Source organism: Mirounga angustirostris, unplaced genomic scaffold (assembly GCF_029215605.1).
Source record: "Mirounga angustirostris isolate CCGP_5_RB_7025 unplaced genomic scaffold, mMirAng1.0.hap1 SCAF_9, whole genome shotgun sequence".
NCBI lineage: Eukaryota > Metazoa > Chordata > Mammalia > Carnivora > Phocidae > Mirounga > Mirounga angustirostris.
The window spans coordinates 3457243-3472671 of NW_026991717.1; the positions used below are offsets into that span (position 1 = coordinate 3457243).

The 15429-nt window shown below is 43.2% G+C and overlaps 1 protein-coding gene across 9 annotated transcripts in view; it reads right to left on the bottom strand.

Moving 5' to 3' along the window:
- ADAMTSL3 (ADAMTS like 3) overlaps positions 1–15429 on the bottom strand; it is a 372820-nt gene that overhangs the window by 98936 nt on the left and 258455 nt on the right. For all 9 annotated transcript variants that reach the window (XR_010404803.1, XR_010404802.1, XR_010404804.1 and 6 more), the window contains exon 17: positions 14016–14145. Coding sequence is in view for 6 of the 9 variants with exons in the window: in XM_064569802.1 (XP_064425872.1) it covers positions 14016–14145 (130 nt within the window). In the remaining 3 variants the exon portion in view is untranslated. The remainder of the gene's footprint in view (positions 1–14015; positions 14146–15429) is intronic.

Genomic DNA, 15429 nt, shown 5'->3' on the forward strand with positions numbered 1-15429 from the left:
AATATTTTAGAATCTTTCAGTAGAAGGGCCTTCAGTATATCTAGTCCACCACTTGGCTAAAAATGGACATTCACATTCACATACTCAAAATAATATTTTAGCAAGTTTAGCTCTAGGTTGGTCATGATTTCCCTGTAGTACTTTAAAGATATTATTTCTTTGCTTTTTGGGAACTTCAGTTGTTAATAAGTTGTTAGTAGTTGATATGTCTTTCAGGTCTTGTAGCTCTTAGGATTTTCTTATCATCTCTGACTTTCTGCAGTTTTGTTATTATGTATCTAAGTGGGATTTATTTTTATTTATTTTTCTTGATACTAGGAGTAGACATTTTTTTAAGTTTTAGTAAACAATTCATTTAATATCTTGTTTCTCTGCCATTACCTCCATATTTCTTACTTTTCTTCTCTTTTCCCCAAATCTTCAACTCTCTGTGCTTTCATTCTTCTGACTTCTTCAGCACTACCTTCAAGGTAACAATTCCTTCTTCAATTGTCTGTAACTTACTTATTTTTCAGTGGCTTTTAAAATTTCTAAGTTGTATAATTGGTTCTTTTTAAGACTCACCTATTGTGACTATATTTCTGCCTCTGTCTATTTCATAATTTCCAGTTCTTTACATGGATATTATTTACCAATTTATATCACCAATGATCTCAGTAACAGTCTTTTTTCAGGCTGTTCTTGTATTTTTATTTCATCTGGGATGAATTCAACTTTCAACCGCTGACTCTTGTTGACTATCTTCATTAGGTTTCTTCAGGTGCTTTGGAGTTTTGTTTTGCAGGCTCAATTTGGTTTCTCTCTCCCCACCTCCCTTTGTCCCTTTCTCTGACTCTTAACCCTCCCTGTCTACAGTGTTGTTTACTTCCATCTAGCCCTCCAGTGTCTCCAGTCCAGAACCAAGTCTCATACGGACAGCATGGCACAAAAGCAGTCTACGGACACTGACGATCCAGTCACTGAGCCAACATGTAATTTGGGGCCGTATCGTTGTGTCTGTCCTCCATCTCCCCAGGCAAGTAGGCTCATCTATACAATGGCTTCAGGTTGTGACCAGCAGCAGCTTTTTCCTGCTCCCATTCCAAGAAGCAATGAATGTGGGTCCTCTCTAAGCAGTCAAAAGGACGATGTTCAGGCCTACTCTCTACGGAACTGAACTCTCATGTGCCCTGACTGCTTTGGGGCCTCAAGTCCACAAGAACCACAGGTCTGTTTCCACTCACCACTCACCACTTCACACTTCCTTTCCTTTCCTGGCCCAGATAGTTCTTTTCATGATAGTGCCTTGGGTAAGCTGTTTTAATTCCCTTGCTCTCATACTGCATCTATCGTTGATCTGTATTTGGAACAGAATGTAAAATTAAAACACCAGCTTAACTGGAAGCCTGCTAATTAGTTAGATTGTAACTGATTATATCTAAGTTTCCAGTAGCTTTTGAGGTGAGGGAAATCACCAACAGTAGAAATATACATCATATTTTGGTGATAATCGAGCTATATGGATAAATAATTAAAAGGATGCTGTTTCACTATCAATTCAGCTTAAATATATAACTTATTTGGAGTGACTTCTGGATAATCATCTTTCAAGAAACTATACAGCTAGAAGAATCCATCAGAGGCACAAGGGACTGGAAATGAAACCACTGTTATCCAAGAAATGGGGAACTGTTTCTTAACAGACAAAAGACTACAGAATTTTTTAAAATTCAAGAACTGGGTAACAAGTAGGTAGAGAAACACATCACTCTTGCCTCTTGCTTTCTGACCTCCCTCCCTAGCAGTGCTGACTACTGTCGGAGAAGAAAGCTCTCCTCAGACAAGTGGGGCCATTATGTAACCCTGCATGTTTCTACAAGTTGCTGGCTCTCTCCTGGAAAAAGCAAACTCCATAAATAGCAGACACTCAGCAGTTATAGCATAGACCAGGGGGGAGTAACCCCATAAGAGCAGATAAACATACAACACCCCACCTTGGAGAGTCCAGGCTAATACATCAAATGCATTTGCCTTTGGGTAAATAAAGATCAACGGACTGTCCAACCCAATCTCAGTGGTAAGTTTCACCCTGGGGTGATATTTTACTGCTATTGCCCTTGGAGTCAGTAAATATTTGTGTGGAAAATATTATGCAACACCCTGTCCCTGTTATTCCTACACCACTGGTTTCTAGAACCTAAAACATTTTTGTAAACTTACCTTTATTTTGGCACCAACCCTTTGTCTCGGCTGGGTTTTTTCCAATATAACTCTCAACCTTCGAAGAGTTTATTAAATTTGCAATTTTGAAACGAGGAAGAGTATTTCCCTTCACATAAAAACAGACTCTTAATTTTGCAAAGTGGCCAAGACATAGTGCATGCTCTATTATTCCTAGCTTGGAAGGAAGCTCTGTGGGCAGGACGGTGTTGGAGACGATAATGTGCAATCATTCTTGCTGAGGCCCAGCGATGAGGGGAAAGGGATGCTGCTGAACCCGGGACAGGTCGCCACGCTTCCCTCAGCAGCCTTAAGAAACAGGGTCCAGACTTGCTCCTAAATCTTGCTCCGGTTTGGTGAGCAAAGGAAGAGCAGCACTGCAGACTGAACTCAACGCTGCCATGGCCTCCTGGGCAGGTCAAGCGAAGGCTGTTGTTCTCAGAACCGAAATGACCCTGAGCATTTGCAACTACTCATGAGTAGACAGGAGGATCCCCGCAGAAAGACTGAGCATAGTTCTGAAGACGTGAGTAAAAAATGCAACTTGAAAGCACCCTTTAACAGCAAAAGGTTGGAGTTTCTTAGGAACTTGCTGGCCACAAAGTCCAGCATTTTCTGTCATTACTCAGATGAAGAGACCCAGAGGACTAAGGCACCTGCCTGAAATTCCTGGAGGGGTCAGAGCTGGGGCACCACTCCATGCCCCTGACCCACTCCCAGTCCTCTCTCAACTACGAAGAGTTCCCCTCTATCAAGGGTCTCAGCATAGGGTCCTATTTCACATTCTGTTGGACTTCATTATACCAGTAAGAAGTGATCGCTCCTTAAGAAGTGATCTCGGGAGAGATTTAACTTGTTTTATAGTGGAAAAGGGCTCCAGACAGCAGGCATGGTATGTGCAAAGTCCCAAAGGCATGAATGAACATGAGAGTGGGTCACAGTGAAAATTTACCGTGGCTGCAGGGCACGTTCCTCACGGCATGTGCGTGCATGCAGGTGCATGCACGTGTGTGTGCATGTGCCTGTGCCCGAGGGTCATAGTGACAGGAGATGTGGTTCAGGAACCTAAAAGCAGGGTCACAAAGGACTTCATAGGCTGTTACAGTCTGAACTATTTCCCCACAGAAGTTGTTGAAGCCCTGACTTCTAGTACCTGTAAATGTGATCTTATTTGGAAACAGAGTCTTTGCAGATGATCAGTTTAGATGAGGTCATTAGAAAGGGCCCCAACCCAATATAAGTGGTATCCTTACAAAAAGGGAACATTTGGACAAAGGGACGAACAGAAGGAAGACAACATGCAAACATGGTGAGAACAGCATCCACAAGCCATGGAACGCCTACCAACAGCTGGGAAAGAGACCTGGACCAGGTTCTCGCTCCCAGTCTCAGAAGGAGCCAACCCCTCCCCACCCCTTGACCTCAGACTTCCAGCCTCCAGAACAGAGACAATAAACTGCTATTGTTTAAGCCACCTGGTCTATGGTATTTTGTGACAGCAGGCCCAGGAAACTCACACACATGCTAAAGTAAAGAACATGGATTGTGATCCACAGGTCAGGAAAGTTACTGGAAGGCTTTATGTGGGAGCTTCACATAGTCACCGCAATTTAGAAAGCTCTCTGAAGGTCATACCTGTGCATTTGGATCAGAGCAAGGAAACACAGGGGGTGGGCGTTTATTTAGCAACTGTCGAAACAGTTCATGCAAAATACCTCTGCATTAAGGTAGCGGCAGTTGGGAATGGCTGGGGCACATTGTTAAGAGGTTGAGAGACAAAGCATCACGAATTGCGTCCATGTCATCAGAAGAGAAATGAAACCAGAAAAAGCCACAATGCAAAGCCACTCGAAGAAGGGACTCAGATTCTATTATGAATAGAATAAATAGTGGAGAAATGTATGATTTGGACTTCATCTTAAAAAATTAAAGGGCGCCTGGGTGGCTCAGTTGGTTAAGCGACTGCCTTCGGCTCAGGTCGTGATCCTGGAGTCCCAGGATGGAGTTCCGCATCAGGCTCCCTGCTCGGCAGAGAGTCTGCTTCCTCCTCTGGCCCTCACGCCTCTCATGCTCTCTCTCAAATAAATAAATATAATCTTAAAAAAAAAAAAAGAATGCCTTAAAAAATTAAACTAAAAATGATGAAATCGAGTTATTTACCTTACACTGAACATAAAGTAGGTGGTAATGGCGACTGGGTATGCTCATTCTTGGAGTGAAGAAAGAATGGATTGTTTTGTATTTTCTCTCTCTCTCTCTTTTTTTTTCTGAAAAAATTATATGATGACCCACTACGGCTCTCTTCACTTTCAGAGCTAGATCAGAACAGGCTTGTTTTTGCAAAAGCAAAGCCGAGTTTCTCCCCTGCCCTCGGCCCCCTCAGTCCCCTGCTGGGTAAATTCCTCTCACTTGGAGCTCATTTTCTGTTGGCACCTGGGTCCATCTTCCATTTAATTGGCCACTTGTGCCCATGTCCTCATTTGTCAATGACTTGGGCTAGAAAGAAAAGACACAACTGGGTGAAGACTAGCTTTCTGTTGATAGGGAATAAGATTTGAAACTAGAAATAAAGCACAGCCCCAATTTAGGGGTGACAGTTTCTTCTTTTCACTCCTTCTTGTTTATGGCTACAGAACTACATGCTTAGCCAAACTGTAGTCACCATTTAGAGTTTGTATAAATCCCAAACCATTTCGTTTATAGTCCTCTTTCCAGAAAGAGAGTGCCGGCTGGTGTTGAGAAAGGGGAGGTGGTGCATGATTCCAATTTCATGGGAAAACACGTTGGGAGAGTAAACTATGTTTCCCCTCGCTGTGTTTCCCCTTGTCCCTCACCCCGGCTCAGACAGGGAGCCATCTGCTCCCATCTACAAAGCCTCAAGGGCGGGGTGTGTCAGGGAAGAAAAACAGAAACCCTGGCTTTTCCAAAACTATCTGAGTCAGTGGTTCTAGTGTTAGAATAAGAAACAACTGAGAAACCCAGATAAGTATTTGGATTACGAGGGCTTGCTTGTACACTTAACAGAAGTGCCATTTCTCCAAAGATAAAAGGGACACACCAAGTAGCTGTACACTCAGCATTACACCTGTATGATCAATGCTTTTGGAAAGTTCTGGACACACTTGACAAAGAGAGCAGCCTAAGCCGAGGTTAGATCAGACCTCCCTAAAAACCCCTCCTGTATGTCTCTTCTGTAATCTTGGATCATTCTGGAATGCAGTGAGCATGTGTGGGGGGCGGGGCAGGGAGGGAAGCAGACTTCCCTGTGCTGATCCTGGGCCTAGGTCCCACCTGCTTCTCAGCGGAGCCCAGCAAGATGGCTCCAATGCAAGTCAAGAAGTCCCTGGGATTTCCTGAGCCTATAACTGAAGTCAGCAATATGGTCGCGGATATAAAACACTGTGCCTGCCTCACTGGAGGGAATGCCCTCACCAAGGTGAGCACACATTGGAGCCGGTCTCCACCAGAGGCTGTGCCGGTTGGAGAAGCAGACTCGGAAGAAAAGGGCCCATCTGCAGGATGGGGAGGGTGGATTCCGAGGGTGGATGAGCTTATTCCAGACCCACCCCACCTCCCTCAGACCACCAGGGCAGGACTTTTTACATCACGGCCAACACATTTCACGGAATCAAAATCAGAAGGGTCGAGAGAATTCCAGAACCAAACTTATTTCCTGAATAAACATAAAATGCACCTGTCCTAGGGGCAGCTGAGCGGCTCAGTCGTTAATCGTCTGCCTTCGGCTCAGGTCATGATCCCAGGGTCCTGGGATCGAGCCCCGCATCGGGCTCCCTGCTCGGCGGTGGGCCTGCTTCTCCCTCTCGCACTCCCCCTGCTTGTGTTCCCTCTCTCGCTGTGTCTCTCTCTGTCAAATAAATAAAATCCTTAAAAAAAAAAAAAATTCCCCAGGATCTTAAAAGGACTTAAGCAAGGAAGCTGATTAACTTTTAGGGTCAACCTTTCAGACCAAGAAGACCAAAAATAAGTCGGCCTCATCTATTCATGTGGGCCTGTAACACTGCACCCCAGTCTGAGACCTAAGGCAAGTCAGTGGGAAGGGTGATAACGCACGGTGTGTAGGTCACAAGTAGGAGATCCGCTCAATCATTCAACAAGTATGGACTGAGCACCAACTGCGTGCTCGTGCTAACTCTACCTCAGATCCTGTGCTCTCTGATGTGGCCTGAGGCAAAGAAAGGCCCTTGAGGAGATAGAAGAGAACAGAACTGCAGACACCGTGGTTTTGCAAGCACAGACCAGCTGATGTTCACTCACAAGAGCCAGGGTAAAGGGGCAGAGCAAGATGGCGGAGGAGTAGGAGACCTGGATTTCATCTGGTCCCAGGAATTCAGCTGGATAGGGATCAAACCATTCCGAGCACCTACAAACTCAACAGGAGATCGAAGAAAAGAAGAGCAACAACTCTCTCATCAGAAAAGCGACCACTTTCTGGAAGGTAGGACGTGCGGAGAAGTGAATCCGCGGCGATATTCGGGAGGATAGACGGCGGGGGAGGGGCCTCCATTGGCCGCTTCTGGCAAGTGATAGAGCCGCGGAGCACAAAATCAGAACTTTTAAAAGTCTGCTCCGCCGAGGGACGTCACTCTGGTGGCTAAGCGGGGGGTGGGACCCTCCGGGACAGTGTGGTCTCAGGACCCTCGGGGTCACAGAAAGACCGGGGGTGCCTGAGTGCGGCAGAGCTCCCAGGTATCGGAGCGGGGAAGCCGGCTGCAGAGGCGGAGCCCAGGCGCGGGCTCTCAGCTCGGGGTGGCCATTGACCGTGATCCGCGGCCCAGTCGGGCCCCTGCTCCTCCAGCAGGGACCCCACAAGCGGCAGATCCGGGGAGACTCCCCTTCCTCCCCGGTGAGGAGCCGCGCGGGAGTGCACCGCAGGCATCTGCTGGGTTTGGAGGCTCCACCCGGGGTCGGGGGCCAGAGACAGAGGCGCGCGGTCACAGGCCGGGTGAGCACGGAGGGCGGCCGGAGACCGGGGAGACGGGAGTGACTGACGGCTTTTCTCTGGGGGCTCACTGAGGAGCGGGGCCCCGAGTTCTCGGCTCCTCCGGGGCGGAGATTGGGGGGCCGCCATTTTCACTCTCCGCCTCCAAAGCTGCACGGAAAGCTCGCAGGGAACAAAAGCCCCGGAGAGCAGACGCGAGCAGATGACTTAGCCGGGAGGGGGCAAGGGCGGGGCAATTCCGCCTCCGGCAAAGACTTTTGGAAACCACTGGAGCAGGCCCCTCCCCAGAAGAGCAGCGAGAACAGCCAGCCAAGACCAAGTTTACCGATCAATGAGAACGGCAGAACTCCAGCCTAGGGGAATACTGCACATAGAATTCATGGCTCTTTTACCATGATTCTTTAGTCTTTCAAAGTTAATTTTTTTTAACTGTCTTTTTTTCTTTTTTTCTTTTTGAATTTTTCTTTTTCCGTTTTTCAACCATCTTATCAATCCCTTCTTTTAAAAAAACATTTTTATTTTTCATTTTTAGAGTCATATTCTATCCCTTCATAGTAGTTACCCATATTTTTGGCATATATATATAAGTTGTTCTCTCTTTAAAATTTTGAGATAGTTTCTTCTAACAGATTAAAATATACCCTAAATCTCTAGTATATGGTGTTTTCTATTCCCCTGCCTGATCACATTCTCTCCCTTTTTTTTTTCTTTTTTTAAATCCTCTTCTTTCTTTTTTCAAACAACTTCTTATCAATTCCTTTTATAAAATTTTTTATATACTTTCCATCTTTACAGTCATATTCCATCCCTTCATCATATCAACCCTTATTTTTGTACATATATAAGTTTTTCTTTCTTTAAAATTTTGGGAGGCACTATCTTCTAAAAGACCAAAATACACCCCAAATCTAGTGTGTGGCACTGATCTATATACCAGCCTGATCATATTTGATCACATTCTGTTTTTTTTTTGTTGTTGTTGTTTTGTTTTGTTTGTTTTTGTTTTTATCTTTATCTTTTTCTTTTTCTTTTTTTTCTTTTTCTTTTTTCTCTCTTTCCCTTTCTTTTCCCACTGCTTCAGGTCTTTTCTGATTTGTTTAGAGTATATTTTCTGGGGACGTGGTTACTCTGCTAGCATTTTGTTCTCTCATTAATCTATTCTCCTCTGCACAAAATGACAAGACGGAAAAAATCACCTCAACAAAAAGAACAAGAGGTAGTACCAACTGCCAGGGACTTACTCAATACGGACATTAGTACAATGTCAGACCTAGAGTTCAGAATCATCACTTTAAAGATACTAGCTGGGCTTGAAAAAAATATGGAAGTTATTAGAGAAACACTTTCTGGAGAAGTAAAAGAAAATCCAACCAAGTAGAAATCAAAAAGGCTATTAATGAGGTGCAATCAAAAATGGGGGCACTAACTGCTAGAATAAATGAGACAGAAGAGAGAATCAGTAATATAGAAGATGAAATGATGGAAAATAAAGAAGCTGAGAAAAAGAGAGATAAACAACTACTGGATCACGAGGGCAGAATTCGAGAGATAAGCGATACCATAAGATGAAACAACATTAGAATAATTGGGATCCCAGAAGAAGAAAGAGAGAGAGGGGCAGAAGGTATAATGGAGCAAATTATAGCAGAGAACTTCCCTAATTTGGGGAAGGAAACAGGCATCAAAATCCAGGAAGCACAGAGAACCCCTCTCAAAATCAATAAAAAGAGGTCAACACCCCAACATCTAATAGTAAAACTTACGAGTCTCATAGACAAAGAGAAAATCCTGAAAGCAGCTCAGGAGAAGAGATCTGTAACCTACAATGTAGAAACATTAGATTGGCAACAGACCTATCCACAGAGACCTGGCAGGCCAGAAAGGACTGGCAGGATATATTCAGAGCACTAAATGAGAAAAATATGCAGCCAAGAATACTCTATCCAGCTAGGCTGTCATTGAAAATTGAAGGAGAGATAAAAAGCTTCCAGGACAAACAAAAACTAAAGGAATTTGCAAACACAAAATCAGCCCAGGGCGCCTGGGTGGCTCAGTTGGTTACGTGACTGCCTTCGGCTCAGGTCATGATCCTGGAGTCCCGGGATCGAGTCCCGCATCGGGCTCCCTGCTCGGCAGGGAGTCTGCTTCTCCCTCTGACCCTCCTCCCTCTCATGCTCTCTGTCTCTCATTCTCTCTCTCTCAAATAAATAAATAAAATCTTAAAAAAAAAAACCAAAACAGCCCTACAGGAAATCTTGAAAGGGGTCCTCTAAGCAAAGAGAGACCCTAAAAGCAACATAGACCAGAAAGGAACACAGACAATATACGGTAACAGTCACCTTACAGGCAATACAATGGCACTAAATTCCTATCTTTCAATAGTTACCCTGAATATAAATGGGCTAAATGCCCCAATCAAAAGATACAGGCTATCAGACTGGATTAAAAAACAAGACCCATCGATATGCTGTCTGCAAAAGACTCATTTTAGAACCAAAGACACCCCCAGGTTCAAAGTGAGGGGGTGGAAAACCATTTACCATGCTAATGGACACCAAAAGAAAGCTGGGGTGGCAATCCTTATATCAGACAAATTAGATTTTAAACCAAAGACTGTAATAAGAGATGAGGAAGGACATTATATCCTACTTAAAGGATCTATCCAACAAGAAGATCTAACAATTGTAAATATCTATGCCCCTAACATGGGAGCAGCCAATTATATAAGGCAATTAATAACAAAAGCAAAGAAACACATTGACAACAATACAATAATAGTGGGGGACTTTAACACCCCCCTCACTGAAATGGACAGATCGTCTAAGCAAAAGATCAACAAGGAAATAAAGACTTTAAATGACACACTGGACCAAATGGACTTCACAGACATATTCAGAACATTCCACCCCAAAGCAACGGAATACACATTCTTCTCTAGTGCCCATGGAACATTCTCCAGAATCGATCACATCCTAGGTCATAAATCAGGTCTCAACCGGTACCAAAAGACTGGGATCATTCCCTGCCTATTTTCAGACCACAGTGCTTTGAAACTAGAACTCAATCACAAGAGGAAAGTCAGAAAGAACTCAAATACATGGAGGCTAAAGAGCATCCTACTGAAGAATGAATGGGTCAACCAGGAAATTAAAGAAGAATTAAAAAAATACATGGAAACCAATGAAAATGAAAACACAACTATTCAAAATCTTTGGGATGCAGCAAAGGCAGTCCTAAAAGGAAAGTATATTGGAATACAAGCCTTTCTCAAGAAACAAGAAAGGTCTCAAGTACACAAACTAACCCTACACCTAAAGGAGCTGGAGAAAGAACAGCAAATAAAGCCTAAACCCAGCAGGAGAAGAGAAATCATAAAGATCAGAGCAGAAATCAATGAAATAGAAACTAAAAGAACAGTAGGACAGATCAACGAAACTAGGAGCTGGTTCTTTGAAAGAATGAACAAGATTGATAAACCCCTGGCCAGACTTATCAAAAGGAGAAGAGAAATGACCCAAATCAACAAAATCATGAATGAAAGAGGAGAGAGCACAACCAACACCAAAGAAATACAAACAATTATAAGAACATATTATGAGCAACTCTATGCCAGCAAATTAGATAACCTGGAAGAAATGGATGCATTGCTAGAGATGTATCAACTACCAAAACTGAACCAGGATGAAATAGAAAACCTGAACAGACCTATAACCACTAAGGAAATTGAAGCAGTCATCAAAAATCTCCCAACAAACAAAAGCCCAGGGCCAGATGGCTTCCCAGGGGAATTCTACCAAACCTTTCAAGAAGAATTAATACCTATTCTTCTGAAACTGTTCCAAAAAATAGAAATGGAAGGAAAACTTCCAAACTCATTTTATGAGGCCAGCATTACCTTGATCCCAAAATCAGACAAAGACCCCATCAAAAAGGAGAATTACAGACCAATATCCCTGATGAACATGGATGCAAAAAATTCTCACCAAAATACTAGCCAATAGGATCCAACAGTACATTAAAAGGATTATTCACCACGACCAAGTGGGATTTATCCCTGGGCTGCAAGGTTGGTTCAACATCCGCAAATCAATCAATGTGATACAATACATTAACAAAAGAAAGAACAAGAATCATAAGATCCTCTCAATAGATGCAGAAAAAGCTTTTGACAAAGTACAGCATCCTTTCTTGATCAAAACTCTTCAGAGTATAGGCATAGAGGGTACATACCTCAATATCATAAAAGCCATCTATGAAAAACCTACAGTGAATATCATTCTCAATGGGGAAAAACTGAGAGCTTTCCCGCTAAGGTCAGGAACATGGCAGGGATGTCCACTATCACCACTGCTATTCAACATAGTATTGGAAGTCCTAGCCACAGCAATCAGACAACAAAAAGAAATCAAAGGCATCCAAATCGGCAAAGAAGAAGTCAAACTCTCACTCTTTGCAGATGATATGATACTTTATGTGGAAAACCCAAAAGACTCCACCCCAAAACTGCTAGAACTCATACAGGAATTCAGTCAAGTGGCAGGATATAAAATCAATGCACAGAAGTCAGTGGCATTCCTATACACCAACAACAAGACAGAAGAAAGAGAAATTAAGGAGTCGATCCCATTTACAATTGCACCCAAAACCATAAGATACCTAGGAATAAATCTAACCAAAGAGACAAAGGATCTGTACTCAGAAAACTATAAAATACTCATGAAAGAAACTGAGGAAGACACAAAGAAATGGAAAAACGTTCCATGCTCATGGATTGGAAGAACAAATATTGTGAAGATGTCAATGCTACCTAGAGCAATCTACACATTCAATGCAATCCCCATCAAAATACCATCCACTTTTTCAAAGAAATGGAACAAATAATCCTAAAATTTGTATGGAACCAGAAAAGACCCCACATAGCCAGAGGAATGTTGAAAAGGAAAAGCAAAGCCGGCGGCATCACAATTCCGGACTTCCAGCTCTATTACAAAGCTGTCATCATCAAGACAGCATGGTACTGGCACAAAAACAGACACATAGATCAATGGAACAGAATAGAGAGCCCAGAAATGGACCCTCAACTCTATGGTCAACTCATCTTTGACAAAGCAGGAAAGAATGTCCAATGGAACAAAGACAGTCTCTTCAACAAATGGTGTTGGGAAATTTGGATAGCCACATGCAGAAGAATGAAACTGGACCATTTCCTTACACCACACACAAAAATAGACTCCAAATGGTTGAAAGACCTCAATGTGAGAAAGGAGTCCATCAAAATCCTAAAGGAGAACACAGGCAGCAACCTCTTTGACCTCAGCTGAAGCAACTTCTTCCTAGAAACATCGCCAAAGGCAAGGGAAGCAAGGGCAAAAATGAACTATTGGGACTTCATCAAGATAAAAAGCTTTTGCAAAGCAAAGGAAACAGTCAACAAAACCAAAAGACAACCAACAGAATGGGAGAAGATATTTGCAAATGACATATCAGATAAAGGGCTAGTATCCAAAATCTATAAAGAACTCATCAAACTCAACACCCAAAGAACAAAGAATCCAATCAAGAAATGGGCAGAAGACATGAACAGACATTTTTCCAAAGAAGACATCCAAATGGCCAACAGACACATGAAAAAGTGCTCAATATCGCTTGGCATCAGGGAAATCCAAATCAAAACCTCAATGAGATACCACCTCACACCAGTCAGAATGGCTCAAATTAACAAGTCAGGAAACGACAGATGTTGGCGGGGATGCGGAGAAAGGGGAACCCTCCTACACTGTTGGTGGGAATGCAAGCTGGTGCAGCCACTCTGGAAAACAGTATGGAGGTTCCTCAAAAAGTTGAAAATAGAGCTACCATACGATCCAGCAATTGCACTACTGGGTATTTACCCCAAAGATACAAAAGTAGGGATCCGAAGGGGTACGTGCACCCCGATGTTTATAGCAGCAATGTCCACAATAGCCAAACTGTGGAAAGAGCCAAGATGTCCATCGACAGATGAATGGATAAAGAAGATGTGGTATATATATATACAATGGAATATTATCCAGCCATCAAAAGGAATGAGATCTTGGCATTTGCAATGACGTAGATGGAACTGGAGGGTATTATGCTGAGTGAAGTAAGTCAAACAGAGAAAGACATGTATCATATGACCTCATTGATATGAGGAATTCTTAATCTCAGGAAACAAACTGAGGGTTGCTGGAGTGCGGGGTGGGGTGGGAGGAATGGGGTGACTGGGTGATAGACACTGGGGAGGGTATGTGCTCTGGTAAGCGCTGTGAATTGTGCAAGACTGTTGAATCTCAGATCTGTACCTCTGAAACAAATAATGCAATATATGTTAAGAAAAAAAAAAGAAGAAGAAGAAGAAGGTAGCGGGAGGGGAAGAATGAAGTGGGGGAAATCGAAGGGGTAGACGAACCATGAGAGACGATGGACTCTGAAAAACAAACAGGGTTCTAGAGGGGAGGGGGGTGGAAGGATGGGTTAGCCTGGTGGTAGGTATTGAGGAGGGCACATTCTGCATGGAGCACTGGGTGTTATGCACAAACAATGAATCATGGAACACTTCATCTAAAACTAATGATGTAATGTATGGGGATTAACATAAGAATAAAAAAAAACAAAAAAGAGCCAGGGTGAAGGGGATTCCTTCTCAACACGCAGTTTCTGTGCACCCAGCAGGAATCTGGCTGGAGCATAATGTGAATGGAGAAGAGAGAACGCCGACCTAAGCCAGGTGGTTTACCTTGGGCAGAGGCACAAGCCTTTATGCACATGTGGGCCTCTCTGCAGGAGAGGGTGCTACCATTCGACACAGCATCCTGGAGCACGGGACGGCACGTACCTGGGTGGGCAGGGCTCCATGTTGCAAGCCTGGCTCATTGCCGGGGGACGGTGGACCATATCACACAAGGTATCACTGACTGTCTGCTGGGTCTGGGTGTGGAAGCATACTGCTATGGCTTCTTGATGGCCTGGAGGTTGGAGAGAGGAAAAAATGCCAATGACTTAGAATAACTTACTATGGGGGAAAGAATAGGGTCTTGGGACTTCTTAAGCCACTGCCCTTTGACTCTACTGCTTGGCTACAGGCTGATTTCAGGGTGCACATGGGAGCAAACCGCTTTGCATTTTTCAAAGTCTTCCCGTTTTTAATATTCTCCCCACTGCCCTCCCCGCCCAAATACACTCACATTGAAACACGAAAAAGCACCCGACTCCCCATCTACTCTCAGGCGTACCTACATTCCAAATGCACTCAAAGTCCCCTCAGCTGAACCATCAAAGTGTTCCTCCCAAACGCATACCATAGTTTCCCAAGAGGAATTTTCCTATCAGCTGCTAAAGAATAACATTTTTTTCTATGTACCGCACATGTGTTAACTTTGACGTGGAACCCTCATTAAAATTTTCATTATGGTGTGAGTTGCTGTTCACTATTACTGTAATTAGTAATATTTCCATTGCTAGCAAAAACAACAGCAATACCTCCCACTGGGAGAGGGCTCTGGCATGTATAAAGTGCTTTCAACTGTACCATTTGGGCCCACCATAACCTTGTGAGGTCCGAAGAATGGTACCATCATCTCCATTTTATTAATTGAATAATGAGGACACTGAGGTTTAGAGAGAAATTAAGACAGCAAGAAAAGGGGTAGATTCAAAACTAAAAATTAGGTTTCCTATCTCCTAAGCCAGAGCTCTGTCTTTGTCCTGCAGGGATCCCAAAATACAATACAGTCAACCAGCTTCCCAAAGCAGGGACTGCTTCTTGGGCAAATAGGAACACTTCCATGGGCTAATCTTTCCTTTGTCTGGCCCCAAAGCCCACGTCTCAACCACTATTCTTCGTCTATTGAGACAAAAAGAATTATTGGAAAATCAGAAGTGAACAAAATATAAATCAAACTCTGGATGAAAAAAGTCACATAAAAATTGTAACAGCAACTTGACTCTGCTATTTGAAATATGCAAATGTATTCAGTTTCATGCAAGAATGTGTGTTCCATTATGTTAGAAGACTGTGGTTCTTTTTCCAAATGCCATGTTTCAATTCATCCGTTTTATGATATTTTACAGAATGCAGAATAGGCCAAAAGGATATATAAAATATACATTGGTGATGTTCAGTTCTTTCCACTAAATTTTCTCCTGCTTTCTTCAGTTGAATTCTTATGTTCGTGGACATGGTGGGATGCAGTCGTCAATCTCCATGGATCTCCCATGAACTTTTTTTTTTTTTTAAATAAATACTGGCT